At 37.2% G+C, this 27,240-nt stretch overlaps 1 protein-coding gene across 1 annotated transcript; it reads right to left on the bottom strand.

The window, feature by feature from the left end:
• Positions 1 to 209: 209 nt before the first annotated feature.
• Positions 210 to 24,647, bottom strand: acap1 (ArfGAP with coiled-coil, ankyrin repeat and PH domains 1). The gene is made up of 24 exons (XM_084405959.1): positions 24,422 to 24,647; positions 23,988 to 24,248; positions 21,158 to 21,215; positions 19,690 to 19,809; positions 18,966 to 19,019; positions 18,787 to 18,845; positions 18,403 to 18,586; positions 17,721 to 17,765; positions 16,762 to 16,857; positions 13,687 to 13,761; positions 13,447 to 13,559; positions 12,777 to 12,828; positions 12,443 to 12,543; positions 12,071 to 12,182; positions 10,499 to 10,698; positions 10,348 to 10,417; positions 10,137 to 10,231; positions 8,680 to 8,873; positions 6,991 to 7,038; positions 6,716 to 6,888; positions 6,473 to 6,582; positions 3,847 to 3,957; positions 3,664 to 3,719; positions 210 to 1,000 (listed from the first exon to the last, which is right to left on the bottom strand). The coding sequence occupies exons 2-24, from the start codon at positions 24,038 to 24,040 to the stop codon at positions 906 to 908; spliced, it is 2,274 nt and encodes a 757-aa protein (XP_084262085.1). The 5' UTR covers positions 24,041 to 24,248; positions 24,422 to 24,647; the 3' UTR covers positions 210 to 905.
• Positions 24,648 to 27,240: the final 2,593 nt, after the last annotated feature.

Raw genomic sequence — 27,240 nt, 5'->3', positions numbered from 1 at the left:
TACATTTTTTCAGGACTCTTTGATGAATAGAAAAAAATTGCATTTGTTTAAAATATAAATCATTTAAGACATTTATAACAAGTCACCGTACACTTTAATGTTTCTTTCTGTAAGATTATATTTATGCAAGTGTTAATGGCGTTTCATTGCACAATTCTGCATCCTAGTTAACCATTAGCAAAGCTTAGAAATGCAAGTCACACGATGAGTCATGAATCATTTATTTATTTAGCTACATATTCCACCGTTTTCAATCTCAAACGTGTTGCTTAGAGCATCGCATGCTCACAAAACATCACTTAACCATTTCAAACGTGTTGTTTTGGTCTTACAAAAAGAGAAAATGGAAATAAAAATATACAGGAGAACCAAGCAAACTGATCTCACACCCAAAGTAACATTTACATTCAAGTTGCATTAACACTGTGGCTCACAACATAGTGAATAAAATAAACGAATAGCAACTTGTCCATTGAAAATCAATTCAATGAGGATAAATAGCCATTTAAATGAGACATGTAAAGGCATCCACTTCACCACTACTCTGGCTTTATGTGTTCCACTTGATGCTTTCATTACATTTGTGTAATGTAAACTTGCTCAAATGATAAATGATCTGGATACAGAAGGTCAATGTAAAGGAATAAGGATTGTGGCCCAAAGAGATAAGCAAATATTATTGATGACATCCTAAAGCCTAAACTGGGATAAATATGCTAAAACCCAGATGTTTAGACCCACAAATCAAGTGCACCAGACAAACCAAATGAAGCAGCATTGGGAGCCAGCCGGGTGACGTTTCAGCAAAAAAAGAAAAACTATAGTATGTGGTAACTTCATTCTGTCTACTGGAGCACCAATGTGTGTATATTGGTGTAACATTGACATCTAGTGGTTGATATGGTTTACTTCATATCAGCGCTACGGCGCTTAAGCTTCTCTGGGTTGTTGGAAGCCATTTGGGAGAAATCCCTGAAGATATCATGATAGGTGTCATCACCTACAGGAGGAAAAAAAACAGAAAAATTTGTATTAGAATATTTTCCTAGGAATAAGAAACACAACTTCAAAGGGGCTATATGTGATTTTCATTAATTATTTGCATTTGTATTGCCAATGTGTGAACAGCTTGTAAAGACACTAAAAAAACGAGACCTTTTGCGACTTCCTAGGTTGTCTATGAAAGCCTGTGGGACTGATTTTTATGTGAAGGACACTCGGGAAAATCAAAAGACGTTCACTCGAGTGCCTCTCTTCCGTTCGACGTTCAGGATAATGCCAAAAAAGCCATTCCGTACTGTAATATCATTATCAATTTGTCATGCAAAGAAAAGGGCAGAGTCTGGATGTTCGTTAAAAGTATAGGTATTTTAAACTTTGTTTTGTCAAAGCAAAGAACGAAGAACTTCGCCGCGAGCATTACATCACGTTCAGTCTCTTGTACGTTACGTGTGCACGAGTGCAGTTCACTAAACAGCCACCGGTGTCGCTAATAACAAGCGTTTCTGAATTCTACATATAGCCCCTTCTAGCAATCAGCAAAACATCAATTTTTTTTGCATCCTTATTTGTTACAGATGTAAGACTTGAATAATCTTACAGCACATTGCATTTGATTTCCAAAACAAATAAGACTTGAGTATGTACTACAGTCATATACTGTATGAGAGTGTGAATTATATCCCCTGTGTGTGTGCGTAATGATTAAAGATGGAAAACCTGGAGTCAAACAGAGTTTAACAAGGTCTAACAAGATGGAAGAATCAGCCTGATGTCAACACCAGCACCCAGAAGAGAAGAGTTAGATTTGTAATAGTACATAAGTGCAGTTGTTTTTCATACGTAAGGGAGTACGGTAACAGGATTACCTGTCGCACGCAGTGCAGAGGACACACACTGCAAGCAGGAGACACCTGGCCACCCGTCTCAGGACATGCGCACACACACACACACACACGCACAAACACACCACAGCAAAATCTGATTTGTATACAGAGACACAGACACGTGGACAAACTGCCATAAACGTAAAAAGCATAAGCACCACAGAAAAAGCACACCTGCAAACATCTGGCACTGCGATACGAGCATCAGATTCAGAGTAACAGAATCATATTTATTTTCATATTGGAAAGCCAAAAATTAAAACGGATCATAATGCTCTGTCTAAATGATCACCAGGGTCTGAAGTTTTGATTTGATGCATTTAATGATGGGTAATTGTAAACATGTTGGTTAAATGCTGGTGATTCCCCATGCAATGCCAAATGTCCATGCTAATCCCATTACAGCCGAATCACTCGCATTTATGAAGGAAATACTAGTGTTTGCAAGGTATGATTAGATACAGGGAGATGGAAAGAACAAGAGATAGATAGATAGATAGATAGATAGATAGATAGATAGATAGATAGATATGAAAGATAGATAGATAGATATGAAAGATAGATAGATATGAAAGATAGATAGAGATATGAAAGATAGATATGATAGATAGATATGAAAGATAGATAGATATGAAAGATAGATAGATATGAAAGATAGATAGAGATATGAAAGATAGATATGATAGATAGATATGAAAGATAGATAGATAGATATGAAAGATAGATAGATAGATATGAAAGATAGATATGATAGATAGAGATAGATATGAAAGATAGATATGAAAGATAGATAGATATGATAGATAGATATGAAAGATAGATAGATGGATATATATGATAGATAGAGATAGATATGATAGATAGATAGATATGAAAGATAGATAGATATGATAGATAGATATGAAAGATAGATAGATGGATAGATATGATAGATAGATAGATATGAAAGATAGATAGATAGATAGATATGAAAGAGAGATATGATAGATAGATAGAGCAAACTGTAAAGAAGAAGAAGAAGAAGAAGAAGAAACATTTCAGCACGGTGATATCTTGCAAGCACTGTAATGACCGGCTGAGTTTATCCTTTACATTATGTTAAAAAAATTAATTAAAAAAACTGCAATGCCTAATCAGGTCTCACCAGATATTAAATAAATCAAACCCATACTAGCTCAAAAATAAAAAAAACACTGTACATTCCACTTCAGATGTTTCTAATAGATGCATAAACACCAGCCATACAAACAAAAAACTGATTTTTGTAAAAGCATACTGTCACAGTACATGACTCATGCAAAACCTCAGTACAAACAGTACTAATACCAACTAATAAAAATACTATAAAACTTCAAATCAAAACATTACCACAGGAACTAAAATAACTGAAGTGAAGTCCAAATCTTTTACACAGTGTCAATGTAATACTCTACCGTTGGTAATGTTAGTGGTGAACTAATAGTGTGACACAGTTTTGGAGTTCCCAACAAAACCATTATGTGCTATTAAAAACGTAGTGTTAACATTCAGTGTTACCATGTGTTTTAAAGTGCTTTATCAAAGTGCACAAACCCACATACTGTCCTTTCTTCCCTCTAATTCTCTGTTACACTCAAGGTTTCCTCTGTTTTGTCATCTAAACGCACAGCTAGTTAATTCTGGCCAGCTGATGCCCGACCACTAAGCTGATTCTTGATGGTTTGAAAGCTTTTCTTAGTGTGTCCAATCACAGCCCCAGCCCCGCCCCCAGCACCAAAGCCCCGCCCCTCAGAATGACCTGATGGAGTGCCGTCCATCTCCCGCATCTCCTTGTTCATCTTGGCTATCCGGAGTCTGGGAGGAAAACCACAGCGGATGATATGTTAATGGAGTTATTAGCAGGAAGAGCTTCATCAAATGTCCCATAAATGGATTAGTGCAGTTTTCAGCGCACGCTCTCCATCTATCAAAGACTACTTACAGCGTGACGATGTCGGCGTTGGCGTTATCTATGGCTATGCCGATCGGGTCCTTATCGTCAGTGTCTTTTGCATTGTAGTCCGCTCCTCTCTTAAGAAACAGACACACCAACCTATGACAGCACAGACACAGGTTAGGTCAGAGGTCGGAAAACTCTATGTTACGAAGTGCCATTTTTAGGTTTCCTAGTTCATCACTGTATGTGATTGTAATGTATAAATACACATAACCATATTTGAAAAGTTCTTAACAGCTGTGATGATCAAACATTACTTGCTTATTTGATTAGTTACACAGAAATAGTGCAGAATCTTAAATATTTTGAGGCAATTTTCCATAATTTTGATTTCCATAATCACGCCGGCGCCGGCAGAAGTACCGCCCCACTGTTTACAATGCGACCGTACGTAGGAGGATAGTTCAAATAGTATTGTTTGCTATTATATATATAGTAATAGTATTCAGTGAATATGAATATGAATAGTATATGAATAACATTCTGATGAATATGAATAGTAGTTCAAATAGTATTGCCGGCGCCGGCGTGACCTTTCAACGTGATGACGTAGTTCCCTGTCCGTTTGTTAATCAGCTCAATCCGAACTATTGAAGGTAAAAAGTGTATAAATGATATATATTTTTTTTAAATGACCTATCGTTTCGCTAGATAACAACCTCTTCTTCAGCTGTGATCGCGTACAGCCCGTTTAAACACTTCAAAGACTTTTGAAACTGCATTGATTTGGACTTAAAAACGATGGTAACCAATGAAGTCCATTGTTAGAAGAAAAATCCAGAAATGTTTTCCTCAAAACACATAATTTCTCTCCCACTGAGGAAAGAAAGACATGGATATCTTGGATGGCATTGGGGTGAGTAAATTATTAGGAAATTTTCATTTTGGGGTGAACTAATCCTTTAAGTGCTGATTTAGATGTCTATCTGAAGCAGGGCTCGAGACTAACGGCGTCCTATCGTCCTGGGGACGATAGAAAATGTGTTTAGGACGAACAGAAATATTCTCTAGGACGCCTACAGGACGAAAGACATTTTTGAATGTGTGTTCATTTATTACTAGCCTATTAGGGTAACTTACTTAGAAAATGCCAAAATTAACCGACCAAGCGCTGACTACAACGGAGCGCGTCTTCTCATGCTGTTACTATAGTTACTGTCACTGGCCGGCTACTCACCCGGAGACTTGTTTCGCGGTACATCTATCACATGGCTTATTTTCACAGATGAAAACGAGACGATAACTAAATAAAAACTAGTTTTGAATGACAAAAACTATGACGAAAATCTATTGATATTTTCGTCAACGAATAAAAACTAGACAAAAATGTTAGATAGTGACGATTTGGGAAGCTTTGTGGTAGATGCGCACATTTGTACTGTAACGTGCTGATCTACCCAGCGGCACACGGGTTGACATGCGCTGCATGTCTCATAAAACGTTAAAAAATGTAAACGTCTGGGAGAATGAGTAGAGCAGAATAAGAGTGACGACGCAAAAAAAAGATCTCTATTCGGTACGGTTTTCTGTGCGCACACACCCGACCCGAAGCGTGCAGCCATGCACATAGACAGCGCGCGAGTACTGAATTGAGCTCTCTTTCGTGTCTGAATGGACAAATACACACACAACATTATGTTGAAAAGTCCGTTTTGGAGAGTATTCACGTAAACTATGATGGTTATGTCTTAAACAGTTTTGAGTGTATCGGATTGTATCAGTGCATGTCATTCATTGGACATGATCCGACTTCTTAAAGTGACAGTGGGTAATAAACCTAATGCGGTCTGTGTCCTTAATATTGATCAAGCAACAAAAGAAAAAGAGAAAAGCATTCACTGCTCATTAATAGCTTTAAGGATTCATTATATTTAATTCATACAAATAAATATGTCTGCTGCTTGAAAGAATAAAGAATGATGATATTTTTGTTGTCACCAGTATTTATTTGTTTTTTTTTTAATCAAACCAACTCAAAAACGTTTTGAGCTGTTTGTATTTTTCTCTTAATTTTCGTATATATGAAAAAAAAAAAAAAAGATTTGTTCTGCATGAATACAAAAAAGCATTTAACTCTTGTTATTTTTTATTAAATCAGTTTTTTACCTGTTTACAGATAACTACTTTGAATGGAGCTAAATAAATATAATAATATATATCATAAACATTTTAATGGTGTTTTTATTATGTGACTAACAACTAACAACTATAGATGATAATAACAAAGTACAGAAACAACATGTTTATTTTGGGACGGTTGACGTTCACTTTAGGACGGTTCAAATTGTTTTTCAGGACGGTTCCAGGACGGAGGTGAAAAAAGTTAGTCTGGAGCCCTGATCTGAAGTCTGACTATCTACTATATCGAAGCCATAGTCAAAGTCTATCTTTGTGAAACCGGCCCCTGGGCCTTATTTGGCATAGCTGTAGATTCAGCTGTGGTACACAGATTCAACAGCAGGGTGCGCCGCCGGTGACAAGTTCTGCAGGAAACGCTGGCATTGAGTAAAAGATTGATCTTGGAAATTTAAGAATCGATATCAAGAACATAACTGTTCCAACGAATATCGCTATTAATCAGGAAATCAGCCCTAGTGTCTAAGTGTGTTACCCTGTATGTCCCAGTATGGTAGCATGGTGTAATGGTCCCCTCCCGTTCGAGTCCACCTGGTTAACATTAGCGCCGTTCTGCAGGAGGAACTCACAGGCTGCCAAGGAATTCTGCAGGGAGAAATACACAGTAATTATTCACTGTAATACACACTCAAAACATGAATGCTGGACTCACACACACACACACACACACACACACACACACACACACACACACACACACACACACACACACACTCACAGCCATAGCAGCTTGTATTAGTGGAGTTCTGCTGTCTTCGGCCACATTGACCCAGTTGACGTCAGCGCCGTGTGCCAGAGCGTCTGCCATGAGAGGGAAATGCTGCATCGCCACAGATCGATACAGCAAAGCCCCGGGATGAAGACCACTCAGATCCTCCTCTTCATCATTCTCTGTGCAGAGAGAAAGAGAGAGTCAGTATGGAGTTTGTGTAGTCAAATGGATGTGTGAACATCATATCTGTCTCTGTGTGTGTGTGTGTGTGTGTGTGTAACCTTTATGGGAGCTGGAATTGTTCTTCATTATTTCACTTGGGCTCAGGCCTGTAGGGGAAACATCAAGAAACTGATTAGATCAGTAGAAACTGGGACACTTATCTTCATTGTTTCAATTTACTAGGGTCATCGTGTGTGTTTGTGTCAAGGTTACTTACTACAGTTGTGCATTATTTTTAGAATTACTATACTAGTTTGAGTTTATTTTTTATAGTAACAGTTATAATTTTATTAACATATTTTTGTGTTTAGTTATTTTGTTAAAGAATTAGTTAAACCAACAGATAAAAAAAAAAAAAAAACACTTTTGAAATATCCAGATCGTATTTACACAGCAATCACAGTCACACATCATATCAACTCATCAAATACTGCAAGACGAGCACTGATTATTTTAATAACAGCAATGTTTAAGACTTTTTTGAATATCACCTTTCCTGCAGTGTGTAATATCACTGTTTGTGGATGTAAAAGGTCTGCAAAGTTTAAAGATGCACGACAAATAAAGTTATTGTCTCCTAAAAGAAAGAATTGATTCTGAACTGTTGAATTGGCTCACTTCCTGTAACAAACCTACGTAACAATGTAACAGATTTGCATAATGCCAGTCTAAGGTCTTCATTGGCTGCCCGTGAACAACGTCTACTTTGACCCTCAAACACTGTAGTTGTTGCTGAGGCTGGAAGAGTTTGGTTCGTGTCGTTCATGTCGGGAAGACACGGTTTTCAGCGCTGAGAATCCACTTTAATGCACTTCAGAAGGACGAGGAATTGATACGGAAAAACTGACTGACCATCGTTATTGTTCGTATGTGTATGCAAGCACTAAGGAAGCCTCCGGAGCGGAAATTTAGATATGGTAATAGGCATTTCATTTCTGACAGCCAATCACAACAGACCAGGCCGTCTGACCAATCAGAGCAGAGTAGACTTGCGGAAAGGAGGGATTTGGAGAGACTGAATCTTCAAACAAACCGCTTTCAGACTTTTTGAGAAACGAGGTGATGTGAAGTGTAGATTATGAGAAATAGTTTTTTTGACCTTGTATGCATGTAATCATATTGTAGGAGACCTCTAAAACTAAATTAGGAGTCTTAAAAATAGCATAATAGGGGCACTTTAAATACAAGAGAACCCAAAATTGACTTGAACTTCACACACTTGTGCGCTTAAAGCAACACACAGTATGAAATGCTCTGAGATGGATTTAACTTGCAAGTTACTTAAAAGTTTGTTTATAACAATGAAAAGTGCTGTGCTGTATCCTACCAGTCACTGCGGTTTAATGCGAGTCCATCTTTGTTATCAGTAACTTTACTGGCGTCTCATCAGCATCTGCATGTGGGATCGTCTTATTACACACGGATCAGATTATTACGTGCCAGGTCGTTTTTTTTTTCAGTTTGGTAGCATTTTAGTTTTTAACTTACTTTGCATTCATTGTTTTATTACAGTTTATGAAAATATGTTTAAACCAATATTTTGAGTACTGTGTCCGAGTTTTCGTTTTATTTCGAGTACACATAACCCTGTTGTATGCATTTCTATGCTGAACTGTAGCAGGGAATCAAAAACATAAATACAGACTCTTGGTTCTTGGGTGCATGACTCTTACACATATATATATATATATGTGTGTAAATTATAGCGTGTCGTGAGTTTGTGGGCATGTGTGTGTGTGTGTGTGTACCCGTGAGTCGTGGCAGAGTGGCTCGGTTGGGTTTGGGTTTGAGGGCAGGGCGTGTGCTCGGTCTGTCCTGCGTGGTTGCTCGGTTTCGTCGGGCACTGGAGCGCCGCAGGACTGTTGCTCGACCGGTCTCAGGGAGCTTGTGGATGAACTTCTTCTCTACATACTTAGAGCGAATCCACGACTCTTTATCTTGCCTAAGAAAACATATACTGATTATATATTCCAAACAAAATTCTGTGGTTTTAGTGATGACTAGCATTGCAAAACACACACACACACACACACACATTAGGGCTTTCGATTATTTAACATGTTAACTTTACATATTACTGCGTGATGTAGCCTATAGAGAGCAGTTAGAAAATGCCCCTAAAATTCAAGATATCAGGCAAAACCGCCCCTGTATGAGTTTTTGTTTCATATTTATATCATATGATAGTTAAGCAATGTCACACAAGTAACGAGCGCAATTTCACATGAGTGCTGTTTTTGTCCCGAATAGCACGAGTGCAAATGTGATATTGATTATATGCAACAGTTCAATAAATAAGAAGTTAATTGTGTCATATTTTATACACGAAATTGTCTGCTTTTGCTCAATTTTGCCAATGAGAATATTACTTATAAAGCCAGAGCAGAACTGTTGTGCGCCGTTTCTGAATGAATCTGCGTTTTGACCGAATCAATCGGATGAACCAATGATTCAATGGCCTGTTCATGAAGAGAGCCATTTGCTTAATTCCTCAATGAATCAACTGTTTAAACTAATCGAATGAAAGAATGACTCAATGACTTACTCATTTAGAGATTTACCGCCACCTACTGGCAGTTTCTTATTTAGAGTATAATTTCATTAAAAAAACAAATTTTTTTTTTCATATTAATAAAAATAAAAACATTAAAAGGATAGTTCACCCAAAAATGAAAATTCTGTCATCATTTACTCACCCTCAAGGCCGTTGAAGCCTAAAAGTTTGTGTAATAAATTCTATGTTAAATATGTTAAACATTTTTTTTTTCTAAAGCTACTTTTTCTAATGTCTATTTGATGCTTTTCTCATTTAACACAATAATGACTTTAAATGTTCTTTTGGGGGTTATTTCTCAGCCAAATTTGATGTGAGATTAATTTGCGATTATTTCGATGAATTAATCGCCACATCGTGTAATTAATTGGATTAAAAAAAAAAAAGGTATCTCTTGACAGCCCTAATGTGTATATGTGTATATATATATATATATATCATACATACATACATACATATATATATATATATACACACACACACACACACACACACATAAACACACACATTTAAAAACACACATTTAAAAACACACATTTATACATTTAAAAACATTTTTTATATAGACATGCTGATAAAAGGTTAGAAGTAGTTTTTAAGTAGACAAAAAAGCAAAACTGCCCATTAACTAGTACACTGCATTTACTGTACCTTGGACTAGAGGGGTGGGGCTTCTTGATTGTGATCTCATCAATACGCGCCTCATAGATCTTGTTAATAGCTGTGTTTCCCAACTCACACATGAGCTGTAGAAATAGAGAGATGATGAAATAGACAGAAGCAGCAGAAATGGACAAAATGAGAAGTGCAACATTTTTATCTCAAACATAAATACATGAGCATGACGTGCATGCATTCTTACTTTGACGAGCTCTGGTTCCCATGAGTCCAGCGTAAGGGATCGTACCTTTGAGAAGTGGACACCTAAACTCCTGCAAACACGAAACCCAATTCAGATGCATGTTCGTATGATACGTTATATAGCTGTGTGTGTGTGTGTGTGCGTTACTAACCTGTGTATGCCAGAGCAGGTAATGCACAGTGTGATGCCCAGATTAATAGAGGCCCAGTCGGGTCCGGGCTCCCCGCAGTCACAGCACTGTCCGTTCCCAGAGATGGCCTGCACCTCCTCCAGAGCCTCCCGATGAGACGCTTCCGGCTCCCCACTGCTCAAACGCACACTTCCCGCAGACACTGAGCTGCAGCGATCTCTCTGTTGAACACACACATGTCCACTTTTAACACATTTATCGCCTTCATTAAAATATAGCATTCTAGCTAATTCTGCTTGTGTGGAAGCGTACTATAAATGTGCTATGTTTAAAAACAAAGCTGTCAGTTTTGTCATCCTCAAAGGTGAAAAAAAAACTATATATATATATTTTTTTTTTTAACTATACAAACAATTATATAATATTGAACTGTTGGCTGAATGTCTGATGCATAAGCCACACAAAATAGGAAACACTTCAGGAGTTTCGAAATATGATTGGTTGAATTCTACAGAATTTCTGGGAGACGTGTGTCAGGTTGTTTAACAGTCCGCCTGGAAACAGCCGTCTTGATGCCAAACCCCCTCATGGAAGAAGAACGCCGGTGTGTTTACAACTGTGATTTTGTGGCAAAGACTCTAAAATATGTTCAAGAGTTTTACACGCCAGTCTGTTATTGTAGGGACATTTTCACGCTCCTAAACATGAACTGTGATTGGTTGCTTTACATGTCAGTCAGACGGCCTCTGGCCGGTCCTTGGCCAATGAAAGCTGTGATGTCAGTCTGAAGGTCTGGCTACACAGAACTAGTCCGTAGTTGGATTGTCACAATATCAAAAATTCTGTAATTTATACCAGTACCACTGAAATTTCAACACCAAAAAAAAAGGGAATACACTACTGAACACACTATTGTATTAAATTGTTTTACTATTAATAAAACTAACTGAACAAACTGAATAAAAACTGTAACATACTTTTCACATATTTCTCAATTAATAATTAAAGTAAACTTTGCTTCATGTTTTTCAAGTAAACAGTGAGGAATAAACTAAATAAATACCTCTTAATAGTGTAGTTTGATTAATATTGATGACACTTTAGACTGGGGCAGGTCTCTTTGCCTGCATTTGTAAGGCTTAGCACACAGTTGTATTATTTTGTTATATATGAGATTTCTTTGCCCATCAGTTTACATTCTTTTAAAATAAATGCCAAGACTCAAGGTGTTTTGACCAAGAAGCACATTTGAATGGTGCATGTAACCACATCACAGCAAGATGTGATCATTCAGAGCATATGTGAAAATATGCCTGTGAATGCTGCAAAGCAAGCTATCAGCCAGACGGCAGTGAATGCACAGGTATCCAGCACAAACAATACTGTAGACAGATTGTTATCGTTATCTTATTACTTATTTTAACTTGGTACTTTTGACATACCTAGTCAGTAGTAATATACTGTAATAATAAGTAGCTTTATATAAATCTATAGAGCTCAATGGAATGTCTGCACTTAGATATTTTAGTTAAACGTGTGTGTGTGTGTGTGTGTGTGTGTGTGTGTGTGTGTGTGTGTGTGTGTGTGACGTACAGAGCTAAGATTGTCATCTCTTCTGTCCTGGAATGCTGAGGCGATGCTGTTCTGGACAGCGCTGATCCAGCTTTGCTGCTGTCGCTCTGAATCAGCCTGTAATAAACAGCTCCTACACACACACACACACACAAACACAAACACACACACCCTGTCATTTGGAGAATGGGATATGTACAGACCTGCCTAAATGTAGAGTAACATATTTACAGGACTGTTTACAGTCAAATTGCAGCAAGAAACATAAACACTACAAGAATCAGAAAAATGTTGCATGCTCCAAAAAAAAAAAAATGGCAGACCAGTTCTGACAGTTTAGTGCACATGTGCGCACACACATACACGCACACACGCACACGCACACAGACTCACTTGGAGGGAGAGACAACCTCAAAGCAGAATCGTCTGTCTTGTTCACTGAAGGGCTTCACTGTGCATAACCGCAAGTCCTCAACAACAACAGTGATCTGCTCCTGTTACAGAGACAGACAGAGAGCTTGTTTAAATAAAACAAATGTGGTCTGCTTGTGCAATGTGTTTCTACGGTCACCGAAAAAAAAAGAAACAGTTTAAAGAGCCTCTAAATTCTTTCCAATACATAAAATGTGTGGGTTTATAAGTATCAGCATGTGTGTGTGAAACGATGTGGCATTACTTCTATTGGTTAATGCTACGTGATCCTTATGTTAGACAATCTGATACTTACATTATGTTTCTTTTGGTAAACCAGCTGGTTCTTCTGAATGGAGAACCAACGCCTGCAGTATGCACGTACGTACACACACACACACACACACACACACACACGGCCATGTAATATATTAATAATGCAATCAGACATATGATTGTAATCCAACTCAGACCTACATCCTTTGAATTCACACTCAACCCCCTCAACGGACACACAAACACAAAAGGGTAACAGGTGAAAGAGCAAATACAAAAAAGTGATGCTTTACACATCACTGCAAAATATAAATGTATGCTATGAAATATAAAATGAGTTTCAAGAGGAATATTTGCCAATAATGAGTGAAACTGAACTCTGTTTAATTAAAAGATAAAAAAATGTTTTTCAAAGAGGTTAATAGTTACAAAGAATCACATGAACAAAGACAGAAAGACTAATAATAATGACCCTTAATCACAGCTTTACAAATAGCTAAAGAATTTAATGAAAAATAAATGCATAATCATAGACCTCCAAAAAGTAAACTTAACAGACCCACTAAATTATGATTAGTGTTTAGTCATGTATTATCTTTTTTAGTAATTTACTACTAAATTTAGTTTACTATTTTTAATATTATCAATATTGATTTTTAAAGTAACGAGAATAACACTGTGATTATGCAGATATTGGAAGAGTGCTGTACCTGCTCCATGTTTTGAACGCATTGCTGGCTCTCTTGTACAGGTAACCTTCCATTGCGATGCCATTAGGTGCATCTGGGCTGAAGTCCATAATGGAGTCATCGTACGACACATCCTAAAGACAGTCACACACATATATCTTCCCTTAGATACATGTATAGTGTCTTTGTGTAGAGATACAATGGTGCGTGTGTGTGTGTGTGTGTGTGTGTGTGTGTGTGTGAGAGAGAGAGTCTTACTACCTTTTTCTTGACGGCACTGAGGCTCTGCTCCATGTCCCTTTTCTCTCTCGCAGAATTCAGGACCATTTGAGTATACTAGACAAAAAGAGGAGAAATGATCGTCACATTTTATAGTTCATTCCTTTATTTGTGTTACAGGTGCAATGTACACCACAGTGGCTCAAATCAGTTTTTCCCCCCATGCGGATCTGTTTTTAGAGAACAAAAAAAGTTTTATTTTTTGGTCGAATTTAAAATCCCTTTCACACCAAAGTGAAATGAATAAGCCTCAGGCTGACGGAAATGCAAATTCACGCCTGTACAGTAGAGGGCGCAACTCAAACAAACCTGTCGGCTGTGCCGCCGTTCTCTGGACTGCAGAAAAATACTAGGATTCAGGAGAAGAAAGTTCAACACTCTTTCTTCAGCAAAGACATTGCTTAATAAAGTGAGATTAAATACATAAAGTATACTTGTGCAACCTAATATAATTAGAGTTTGCATTTCACTGTTTTATTTATTTTGAGTAATACTGAATCAGCACTTACGATACTCAAGATTTCTCTCAACATGGGGACAGACAATACATGTGAAAAAGTAACTTGCGTTACTTATTTGAAAAAGTAACTAGAAAAAGTAATGAGTTACTTAGTTACTTGAAAAAAGCAATCTGATTACATAACTCGTGTTACTTGTAATGCGTTACCCCCAACACTGGTTTTATGTAGAAATAAATCTGACTTTTTTCAGATTGTTTGCTTTGTGAAAAGCAAGGTTGGAATGATGTAAAAGCAAACCAGTTCAATCATCATAACAGCAAGCTTGATTAATCCTTGACGTGACCTATAAATAAATGTATTCTACACAGAAAGATACACAAATAAATGTTAAAATGCTAATGCATGTATTGCTATTGCAAGACAAGACGTTCAACGTTCTAATAATTTCATGTGCATAAAACTAAATATTATGTGATATTAAATGATATTATGAAATTTTCTGTGGATGTTACAATGGTTATTTACGCATGCAAATCAGCCAGGGTATCATTGCCTGTTTAGACAATTATCTTTTACAGGCCAGACTTAAAAAAATAAAAAACACACACATGTGATAATCTCACAAAACATCAGATTTGAGCAGAAAATCAGAAACGGGCATGTGAGCGTATAGGACAGAAAATCCTGAAAAGATGGAAACACTTTGATACTGAGGTTTGGACCATTTAACTAGATCTCAGAATGGAAGTTTAATTGTATATCATACAATTATAAACACATGCGCTGAGGTTCAGCCTAAATTCCCACTGCTGTAGATAGCTATTACGTGACCTTTCTTGTCATGAGTAGTGATGATAAGTCCTCTATAATTGAGGTCTATCTGGGGTGCGGTGGGTTTTTGGACCACGGTTAGTGAAGAGTCAAAGTGCACGTCACTCAGGGCTTAACTGAATAGGAAAGGATGTTAGATACGCTGGGACTTGCTCAACTTCCTGACCTGTTTCGAGAAGAGGTCACGAAGATCACCTTATCCACTTTCGCTTGTTATATTCCACGGAATTTCCAGTTCTTTTCCACTCTCACTTTTGCGGTCTAACTGCTTTTCCGCTCGTCCCCAATTCTGTAACACTATACTGGTAAAAAACACGTCTCGATCCCAGCCACGTCTAATTTATTTAAGTTGTCCCTCGACCCCGACAATGTTTCCATTTTTTTCACTTGCAATCTGTATAATGCTCTAAAGACATTCGCTGCTATGAATAGGCTCTTGCGATCTCTCTTGACATTTGTCTTGCTAAGCTTTTCACCATTTCCTGTGCTTACAGGAAGCTACGAGCAGGTTTTGTGGTTTTCGCAGGCCAGTAGAAGGTGAGTAAGTTTCCTGTCTAAAACGTCTACATTTCAACTTCATGTTCCTCAGCAAAATCAAGTCATTGCTTTGTCCAGATATTTACACACAAATACATGAATCTTCAACAACTTTTAAACATCATATAGGCAGTATTTGATCTCAGGTAACTTGTTAGTAAAATTAAAAACATGCAGATATTAGCAGATCTTAGAATTTGCATGTAAATTTTAAGCCCACAAACTGGCGTTGGTGTTTGTTTACTTTCTTATAAAGTGTTGAGGTATTTTTCAGGCAGGTTTACAGTTCTGTGAGCACAAAAGTATGTGCCAACACACACACACATCAGTGTGTGATACAAACTGTTTCCTGTTGTTGCTCACTCTGGCAGAAAAGTTCCTGTCATGATGAGCCATCATGTGATCTCAGAAATCTTTTTTTTTTTTTTTACTTCACAACATGATCAGTTTTATGTTTTTCTCCCTCAAAGCAACATGTACATTTGTCCTACTTGGTACTTCACACTTTTTCTTCCTTCCTCTCTTTTCAGTGCATTTTTAAGCCACAAGCAGCTTCACATGCTCACGACATATACATCGATCAAACGATAGATCGATTGATAGATAGATAGAGTTGTAATCTAAATTATTTAACCCCCATTGCAAATGCGGTTTATCTGCAAAATTTACAGACTTTCAGCTGTTTGCAATGAACAAATCAAACTGAATTGAATAATTGAAATAGTTCAAATTCAACTGAAAATGCAACTTTTAATGACTTCTGCAGTCTCAAAAGTATTCAACCCCTTTATGGCAAGTATCTTTAGTACTTAGTAGAAAACCCTTGTAAAAAAAAAAAAAAAACGAGATATATAACCACACACTAGCTTCTGGCAGCGTTTCTGAGAAATCTTAGCCCATTCCTCATGTGCAATGGCCTCCAGTTCAGTTATATTCTTGGGTTTGTGTGCTGCCTCAGCTTCCTCACTGACGACATGACAATATCCGCCAGTTCAGATATTTCATGTGTTCTAGCTCAAGCACACCTGGTGCAACTAATGAAGCCCTTGATTAGTTGCATCAGGTGTGCTTGAGACAACACCTGTTTTGCAGATTTGTGCTGTTGTGAGGGATTCTATTCAGGGGGTTGAATAATTTTTAGACTGATTGAGGTTGAATTTGGGGAAACCACTTGAAACATTTTAGACAGACAGACAGACAGATAGACAGATAGATAGATAATTCTCACCTCATCACTCAGCTGTTTTTGGTAGTTTTCCAGTTCTGTAAGTGACTGATAGCCCTGTTTGAAGAACAGAGCCTGGGCCTCCATAAGAGAAAGCATCTGACACACATTTACACAAGAGACAAACACAAAAGCAAAACTGACTGTAAGTTCCCATTCAGTCCTGATTATTTTAAAGTGCCCCTATTATGCTTTTTCAAATATTACCTTTCCTGCAGTGTGTAATATCGCTGTTTGTGGATGTAAAAGGTCTGCATAGTTTTAAAGATCAAAGTGCACGACAAATAAAGTTATTGTCTCCTAAAAGAAAGAATTGATTCTGAACTGTTGAATTGGCTCACTTCCTGTTACAAACTAACGTAACAATGTAACAAATTTGCATAATGCCAGTCTATGGTGTTCATTGGCTGCCCGTGAACAACTTCTACTTTGACCCTCAAACACTGTAGCTGTAGCTGACACTGGAAGAGTGTGGTTCGTGTTGTCGACAGTTTGAAAAGACGCTGTTTTCAGCGCTGAGAATGGACGAGAACTCATGCTGGAATTGAAATGGTAAAACTGATGCTATCGTTATTGTTCGTATCACTGTGTATCAAGCGCTGAGGAAGATCCAGAGCTGAAATTCAGATATGGTAATACTAATAGGCGTTCTGTTTCCGACAGCCGCTGTAAGCTGTAGACCAATCACAACAGACTGGGCCATCTGACCAATCAGAGCAGAGAAGGGGTTCAAAGGAGGGGTTTAGACTAGAGAGACTGAATCTTCAAACAAACCGTTGCAGAATCTTTGAAAAATTAGGTGATGTGTAATGTATATTTTGCAAAAATTATTTTTGACCTTGGATGCATGTAAACATATTGCAGAAGACCTCCAAAACAAAACTTGGAACCTTTAAAAAAGCATAATAGGGGCACTTTAATAAGATTCTTTAATAAAATACATTCTGTATTATGACACATACCGCCATAAGAATTTCAGTTTTCTTCTTGGACTCAATGACATTAATCTAGATTAGGAAGAGAGAGAGAGAGAGAGAAGGCGATTTACAATGGCAATAATACAAGCAAAAACAAATATCCCAAAGGAGACAATACTAAATATGTCCATGCATGAAACTAGGTGAGTGTGTTTGAGAATGAGCCTCTAAATACAGTACCCTAAAAGTATTTGGACACAAATCGTACAGTAAAAATATATAAATGTCATTACACTAGATAACAAACCAAATCTGCATACAGGTGGTGTGTGAAAACCAAAAAGTGCCAAGATGTTTTTGTCTTCATTCTCAACAATATTGTTGGATTAATTGAAACCCAACGTTTTTATAAAACATTTGCTTTAAAGGTATGTTCAGATAAATACCATTAAGTTTGATATTTTAGTATATAATGCAAAGAAATCTAGACATTTTAAGTGTGTCCAAATCTCAAGGCAAGAATACAGTATGTTTCATACCGTTCACTTTATTTTACAGTGTCTCTGTTAAACATTACGTCATTACTGTTGTAATACCTATAAATTATGCATAATTACATGCAACTATCCCTAAACCAAACCCTAACCCTGTAGCAAGTACTTAATTAACATCACTCAGTACTTATAACTATAATTACACTGTAACACGAACACCTTTATGTTTGTACCTGCAGCACATAGTCCAGGGCTCCTGATCTGAAGGCCCTGCGTGCATTCAGTAGGTTATTGCTGGCCTCTTCCACCTCATGCTGTTTCCCACGTGGAGCTTGAGCGTTCCTGCTCAGTGCCGTCTCAAGGCTCTCACTGCTTCGCTCGAACTCCTTCCGCACATCCTTGAAACGCTTCACATCCCTTAGAGGGGGAGATACAGAACGAGTACATTTTTACAATCAATTCTCCCTGAAGGGCCACTGCAGAAACATTTATGAGATTCATGACTTACTATTTACTCAGACTCCCAAGTTCATGCATATGTTTACAGACAGCTTCATATTATACAAAAGAAAGAAGAAAATGTGCCTTGGTAAAAAGGCAGAGGAAGAAACCCTTACTCTTTCACAAAATTCTGTAGCTTCAACTTCACAGACTTTTGTGTGGATTCAATCACATCCTGTTTGGAGAAAAGACAAGCCGAAAGAAAAGTGAAAACAGGAACACATCTCCAGGCAGATTGTTGGCACGCTGGTTTCTAGTAGTGACAGTAACAGTAAAAAGGAAGAACTTGACTCACCTCTTGAGCACAAACGATGTCTGAAAGCTTTTTAGAAAACTTTTCTAAACACTCCTGAAAGAAAGAAACGCAGCCTCTATTATGCTTCCATTAACTCGCAATCATTTCAACTCAGATAGCTACACAGGAACTTTCCTTTTCCATTTTGCAAACACTTGCACTACCGTTCAAAAGTTTGAGGTCAGTAAGATTTTCTAGAAGTCAGCAAAGCTGCGTTTAATATATACAGTAAAAATAACAAATATTTTCTATTTGATATATTTTAAAATTGAGAATTTCTCCAGTCTTCAGTGTCACGTGATCCTTCAGAAAGTATTCTAATATGCTGATTTGATACTCATTTCTGATTATTATCAATGTAGAAATCAGTTGTGCAGCTTTGTTGGCATTTACATGATTAGCATTTTTCAATTCTTTGTTTCAAATCTTAAAGTTTCCAACCTGAGGTAAACCTCTGTTGGATAAAGTACAAATATCTTCACATCCCATATTTTACACTACACTGGTAATTGCCGTTGTTTCTCATATCGGTCTGGAATTTATCGAACAGCTGAACGTTACCGTACAGTTCTGGAATTTACAATCTTGTTTCACTTCCTATACCTATACACTTCAGATAGCGTCACAGGTATCAGTTAGCACATGTGGCTAACCCTGTGTGAGTTCTTGTGTACAGTAAGTAATGCTAGTTTAAAATCCGTTACAGGACTGTTGATAGACTCACCCCCATAGTTCGGTCCTCAGAACAGTGGTGTCCCAGCTCTTTAAGGCCATTTACAAAGCTCTTACTGTTTAGGCAATAGGAACGGCCTGCATCCAGCATAGTGTGGCACTGTTTCACCAACTATACAAACACACATTTTTTTCAGGATGTTATAATGTCATATTATTCATAACATACTAAAATTACAAACAAAGTTTGTGATCAGTTATTTAAAGAGGACCTTTATTTTTGGGCTCTACTAGAAGAGGTTTTCATGCTTGAATGTTCAAAAAACACATTATTTTTCACATATTTGACAATGTTGCAGCACCTCTCTTTCCAGTCTGTCAGTAACACTCTATTTAGTTCCTGTCTCTATGAAGCCCCTCCTTCTGAAAAGTGCAGTGTGTTCTGATTGGTCGGCTGGATCGGTGTATCGTGATTGGTCAACTGCTTCGAGCGTGTTTCGGAAATGTCCCGCACCTTACCATAACCACGAGTTACAACACTTACTAACGCAACTCAACCAGGCCTCGTTCCCTTTATTTTGTATATGCCTTGAGCAGGAATTATTTAAATGAGGAATATTGTGAAGTGTTCGTTCCCGGAACAAAGTTTTAGGGCGTTTCAGGGAGTTCAGAAACAGTGACACTGATATAAAGAAGAACTCCCTTTGGAGTGACTTGTAACTTTGCAGACCTTTTTCATGCTCAAACAGCAACATTACACACTAAAGAAAGTTAGGAATGCAAAAATGCATAATAGGTCCTCTTTAACAAATTACTATGTAGATGAATTTGTAGGTCTCTGTGGTTTGAAACTATTCAGTCTAATAAATTTAAGGGGAAATTATCTTGGATTGAGGTTAAAACCTTTTCAATTGGCAATTCCTCTTTGTAGTTCCTCTGCATAACACTACATCACTTCACAAAAGAGAGGAACAATGACTTTTTTTTTTTAATTGAGGATTTGAGCATTTGATGGTCAAAACAATAAACCCTGTAGTATTTGGGATATTATTTTATGGTGTAAGCCTAAATATGATCCTCCGTTCTGATTTGGTTTAAAACGGTGGCAGATTTTATTTTTTTTGCATTTTCTGAAGAAAATGTGAGTAGGAGTGGTGCTTGTACATGCAAAACTCGACGCCGGTACGGCAGGATGTTGCCATAAAGTTGCATGCGTTCTGAATTGTTGATTGCATGCTGATAGGCAGATGCATACTGGTCCAAGTCTCCATGATAATTTGGTCTCTACTTAAAAATAAGCCAATGGGATATATTTTCACCGGTTTTATCATGAAAAAAAGCACTTAGAAAAGTAGTAGTACTGTAAATGTCTCCTCAACAAGCCACAGGATTTGACGTATCAACGCAATGAGTTTCAAAACGTGCTGACGTTTAAAACTAGGGTTAGTGGTTTGTTCGTATGTATGAGCACTGGTCACAATGATGCAGCACTAATAGTGAGTCTCTCAGCATTTCCTCACCTTCTCAAGTCTTGTCTCCAGTTCACTGACGTTAACCTCCACCTTCTCGATATCTGCCCTATTGAAATATAGCAAATACATTTTCACACACCAAACTCAAAAAAGAATGTAATCCCATTCATCTTAACTCAATACATTAAAAACACTACATTTACTTTGCACAAAACATATTAACCAAGTTAAATATTATTATTTCAGGGCTGCGTGATTGTGTGCATTTACGTCATGTATTCAAATGTGTTTATATCAAAGAATGTTCGCTTATCTGCGTTGTCAGACTTTTCTTTTAACACAGATAAACAGCTTAGTTTCCTGCTTTTTCACACATACAGACAGACAGACAGACAGACAGACATAATGCTTATGTTTATAAATTAAAAAATGTATTTCTAATGCATAAACAGTAACTGAGAGAAAGATCATAAAATAAATGGACTTTTTATCAAATTTTTATCGAACACTATGTGTTATCCAAGTAAAGGCTGGAATCCACTACACAACTTTTGCCCAAATTTGCCCTAATTTATAGTCTGAAGGAGTCGATGGTAGTTGCTGAAATGTTCAACAATATTATTTATCTGACTGCACTGACGCTGTTGTATGAGAACTGAACTGAGCTGGACGATAACATCATTTTTTCTGCAGAACTGCTTTATAAATGAAATGATTGCTCATCTTTCCATCGAACTGAATCAACACTGAACTGACTTCAGCTGAACAACAGCCGAAATGCATCATTTTGAAGCTGCTTTGAGTTTGAAACAATCTGTATTGTATAAAGCGCTATAGAAATAGAGGGGACTTGACTTGACTTGACTTGAGAGAGTCAGAGCCAGTCTGCAGATTTTGGTCAGTCGGAGTAGACCAATTTCACACAAAAAAATCTTATGACAACCGGGGGTTTTTTAGCTCCGGACTATGATTCTATCCAGTCGGATGATATAAACCATGTTTGATATTATTTAAGAGCACATTTTGTTTTAATTTGTCAAACTTCTCCTTACATGTTATTGCGAGAGTTTAAGTGCGTTGTGTGTTCACGCCATGTTGGAATTACCGTAATTCCTACTTTTAAAAACAATCCTGTCCTCGTTGAACTCGATATTACAACTTGTAAACTCTGAATTTTCTAAGAGCTCCCAAAGACTTTATGTACACAAAGATGGTGCACTCATATTACTTATGAATGTGAGAAAGTGAAACGCACAATATTACAGAAAGCGTTTCAAAGATGGCTGCCGAGTGAAATGACTTAAAAGGGACTTTGGTAACACTGTTTAGTTTCTGACTGTCTCTTTGAAGCCCCTCCTTCTGAAAAGCGCAATGTGCTCTGATTGGTTGGCTGGATCAGTGTGTTGAGATTGGTTAGCTGCTTCAAGCGTGTTAGGGAAATGACACTCCCTTTACCATAACCGTGAGTTACAACAGTACTAACGCAACTAAACCAGGCCTCACACTTTTATTTTCCATATGCCTTGGTTGGGAATTATTTAAATGAGGAATATTGTGACGTGTTCAAAGTCTAAGGGCATGAACCGAGGAGTGTATGATGCACAGGTTTCTTCTTCTTTGTAACCATTTACAAAGCTAGCAAGTTTATGATGCCTTGTGTTTTAAAATCTGTTCATATTTCAAAAAGTTGTGTATTCCAGCATTAAAGTATACTCAGAGCTTACATGGATGTGTGTACTCATCAAAAATGTAGGCTATTTGATTGTGCAAAAAAATCTGTGTGTGATGAAGAAAAAGTTGTAGTTTCCGCAGCAATCCAACCCCTAAAACACACTTCCTGTCTCCTGTTTATCATTTCAGTATCTCTCGTCTCACTTCCTGCTCCCCACCACTACCCATCATCTTCTTAGCAACCGGAGGCAGCCGCAGTCTGAAGTAAACTAGGCCTCGAATGTGTTTATGTCAGTGGCCTTTGTACACCTTCATGGAAACTCTTACTTTTCAGTTGCTCTCTGAAGGTCAAAAGTGTCCATGCATGACAGTACTCTTGGGTGTTAGACAAGTTCCACGTGTTCTCCATGTTTAGATTCGCATATGACGGATGAAAAGGGAAATTGTGTGTGTTTATGCAAGTAAATGACCTAATTTTTGAACTCACTACACCCTCGGAGTCTGCTCCCTCCGCAGCCACTTAAACATGGCACTCAAACTTTCCATGCCCACTAAAACTACAGCCAAACCACAAAGAGAAAGAACAAATTATTTTCTAGATGATATATAACAGCATTATATATTTGCTTGAATGGTTAAAAATAGTGCTGACAAATCGATTACTCGCATGTAACATAAAAGTTTGTGTGTACACATATATATGCATATATGTATGTATGCATGCACACACACACATACAAATTATATAAACACAAGCTTTTACATTAAATGCGATTAATTGCGATTAATCGATTTGACAGTACTAGAAATGTCCCATCACGGTGAAAAATGTGCCCTCCTACTCTCCACATTGCCACTTAATAATTATCCCATTCATTCCTTTTGTATGGACCTCAGCAAATTCTTTCCAGTGCCTTTGCAACGGCATTTCACACTGTTTTGAGAACAGTTTTAATCAAGCACGCCCGGACCAAAACCATTCATCTGAACTTCATCTGACATGATCTTAGAACTACTTGGAACAAGCCTGCTACGTCATCCATTCTGCACATGACAGCCAAGTTTATAATTTAATGTGCTGCACGTGACCTGTCTTTTATTAAACTATAATTTAATGCACATTCGTTATAAAAAAAATGTTTTACATTATTTTGAGTAGTTACATATTTTCACAAAAGTGTGGGTGGGGGAAGAGTAGCTTTCTTACCTGAATCGAGGGGAGTCTTTCAGGCACTCTTCAAAGTCCAGTTTGACAGTCATTTTGGGAATTTAAACCAACACAATTGATGCGAAGAATTCTATTAATTCCACACAGTTCCTTACGTGATGTGTCCGAACAATAGAGCTCCTTTATGCTGTAAACATCCAACCCCGTGGTGCTAACAACATCAGGAATCGTTTAGAAGGGATTAATTAAACCAGTCGTTTCCATTGGATGGTCTCGGTATAAATATCAGTCGGGTGGTGCCTGAAAACAAAAAAATGAAAAAGCATCGTTTCAAAGCTAAAACCAATGTTTGTGTTTTTCAGGCAATTCACTTGAACAACGAGACGCAGAAATAAAATTAATAACAATAATTCGTCAATAACATAAATACAAAAAGAACGAGTAATGGTAAAAGAAAATTAAGCAAACCATACCTATAATTATGGGCTCATTTCTTCCTAAATTCTCAAGAGCGCTCCATTATGCACGTTTCTTCCAATTATTATTAGTCCATAGATTCGTAATTTATACATAGATGTGTGTTTCCACTCATCAACCACCATGTCCTCGTACGTTTCCCTTATGTGTCTAAAACTTGTTCGCACTTCGCAGGAGAACTTTTTTTTTTCCGCTCATGAATTTGTCACATTTGGTCCAACCCCCATTCACGCGCTTTATTTCCGGGTTTCGGTGCACCAATACATTTAAAGCAAGCCATGTCTGTTTTCAAACGGATTAATTCTTATTTATTATGCGTATCATGTAATGCAGAATATTCATGTTTGAGGTGACAAGGTCTGAAACGTAAAAAGATACGTTGTTTTAAGCATATATAGCCTAGTCATTGCCATTGGTTTCATATAGTGACCAAACAAATGAATGAGCTACTTCCACAATCCCAGTTTCAAAGCTTTTTTCAGGGAGTGTTCTCCAAAGTTTATAACATCACGTGTCATCAAAACCACACTGCCCTTTTCAGTAAATCTGCTTGGAGTTTATCCATATATACTAGTCCCTGTCAAACCTGTTGTTCATAAGCAAGCCCCACCTGACAACAGTGAAAGAAATTAAGCCAAAACCGAAACAAGCAAAAGCTGTGAGTCAGAGATGCAACCTTAAAATAAGCCCATGCCTCACAACACAACATCTAACACACGCATTCAACATTAACTTATCTCTCCATGTCTCGTAGGCTACTGCAAATAAAGTAGTGGCAAGTACACACGAGTCCTACACATTTTAGAATAAGAATAAACGTACAAAAGTAACACAAAAATATCAAACATGCAGGCTCTAATTGTAGTGACCTTAAAACAAAAACTAAAAATAAACAAAGTGTTGTACAGCTGCACTCTGGGCTTTTATATTTTTATCTTATAAGTTTGTAAGTTATATTTATCACAAAAAAAAATTGATATAAGAAATACAGAGAAAATAGTATTTTGTTTAAAATTACATTTAAACATTTACTTTTCTATTACATTTGTCGTTTAAATAATGTTTAGAGGCAGCGAAGCATAAAAGTCATTGAGAAAGTGTAAAATAAATGGAAAAAAAAAACCACAACACAACTTTAAAATTTCTATTAAAGCGATAGTTCACCCAAAAATGAAAATTCTGTCATCATTTACTCACCCGGGCCTCAAGGTGTATGAATTTCTTTCTTCTGCTGAACACAAAAGAAGATATTTTGTCAGTAATCAGCTGTTTGGATACTGACATTCTTCAAAATATCTTCTTTTGTGTTCAGCAGAAGAAAGAAACTCATACAGGTTTGGAACAACTTGAGGGTGAGTAAATGATGACAAAATTTACTATATATTTAAAGGGACAGTTCACCCAAAAACGAAAATTATCCCATCATTTACTCACCCTCAAGCCATCCTATAGGTTTATATAACTTTTTTCTTTCAGCCTAACACAATCGGAGTTGTATTAAAAAAATCTTCCATGCTACTTAGCTACATCGATCTTTCAATCTTTGAATTCTTACATAATTATCTCGTTTTATTTGGAATAATAAGCAACAGAGAGTTGGTTTTTCTAAACTCTGTAAACCGAGGGACCTCGGGGGTCTCTCCTTACCCAATTTCCAGCTTTATTACTGGGCTGCCCAAATCAAAATGATTACAAGCTGGGTTAGGAATAGCAGGACGCTCTGTGGATTGATACTGAATCTTCATTTTGCCATCCAAGAAGTTTAGGTTCCCTGTGCTTTATTAATAGTATAACTCAGATAAACTCTCTTACTGACAATGTGATTGTCTACAACACATTACTGGTTTGGAAGGACGTGAAAAAATATATCCATTCACTCCCCTCTAGCTTTGAACCCGGACTTTGCCATTCAGATTAGGAGCATTGGATTGCTGGACTGGACTTTTAGGGGTCTGTCTGATTTCTCAGGAATGTTTACCTCTGAAACTTTGAGATCATTTGTACAAATTAGATCAGAGTTTGATATACCCTCAGAAGATTTTTTCAAATATCTTCAAATTCTGCATTTTATAGAGTCTCTTATAAAGCGAAACAAATTTCGGTTCAAATGATCAGAATTGGAAGAAACCATATTGTCAGTTAATTCTTTCAAAGGGCTTATTTCCAAATTTGACCTTACTAGCTTACTCTGATTCCTCAGTTAACCACTGTGGGAACGGGACCTAGGAGTTCTGTTTAACTCCGAAGATTGGACCAGGATCTGTGATGGTATTTTTCCATACATGAACAACATTTTAAATTCTTTCACAGAATTTATTCTACACCTGTTCGTCTGCATAAAATATTCCCAGGTTGTTCCGACCTCTGTTTTAAATGCAAGACTTGTAAGGGTACATTTTTTCATGTATTTTGGTCCTGTGTTCATATCCAACCATTTTGGAAAGGGGTTCATTCTGCAATCCAGGAGATAATAGGAAAACTATTTTTGCTGAATGACATTCCTAAAGACCTGCTTGACTCAGACTTCAAACCTCTGTTTACTACCCTTATATTCCTGGCTAAGAAATGTATACTATTAAAATGGCGTACATCTCAGGGCCCTGCTATTTCTATGTGGATTTCTCAGCTGTCAGCCTTTCTTCCTCTGGAGAAACTAACTTATGACCTCAGCCACAAACAGGACAAATTCAGGAGTCTTTGGGATCCTCTCCAATCCTTTCTACACAAATTTAGAATTTTTTATTTTAAGAAAGTTTTGGCTTCTCTTGTTTTGAGAACATTGTACATTTTAATTAACTTGCAGTGCTTGGGGTTT

The sequence above is a fragment of the Rutilus rutilus genome (genome assembly GCF_951802725.1).
Source record: "Rutilus rutilus genome assembly, chromosome: 3".
Classification (NCBI taxonomy): domain Eukaryota; kingdom Metazoa; phylum Chordata; class Actinopteri; order Cypriniformes; family Leuciscidae; genus Rutilus; species Rutilus rutilus.
Note: the sequence above shows the minus strand (reverse complement) of the source record. Positions and strands in the feature narration are given on the sequence as shown.

Excerpts from the sequence above, each read along its gene's own strand:
- acap1 (XM_084405959.1), bottom strand. The coding sequence starts at position 24,040 with ATGACTGTCAAACTGGACTTTGAAGAGTGCCTGAAAGACTCCCCTCGA. Across the intron at positions 13,560-13,686 it reads TCAGTGCCGTCAAGAAAAAG|GATGTGTCGTACGATGACTC; the intron begins GTAGTAAGACTC and ends GACTGTCTTTAG. Across the intron at positions 3,720-3,846 it reads AACGCCGACATCGTCACGCT|ACTCCGGATAGCCAAGATGA; the intron begins GTAAGTAGTCTT and ends TTTTCCTCCCAG.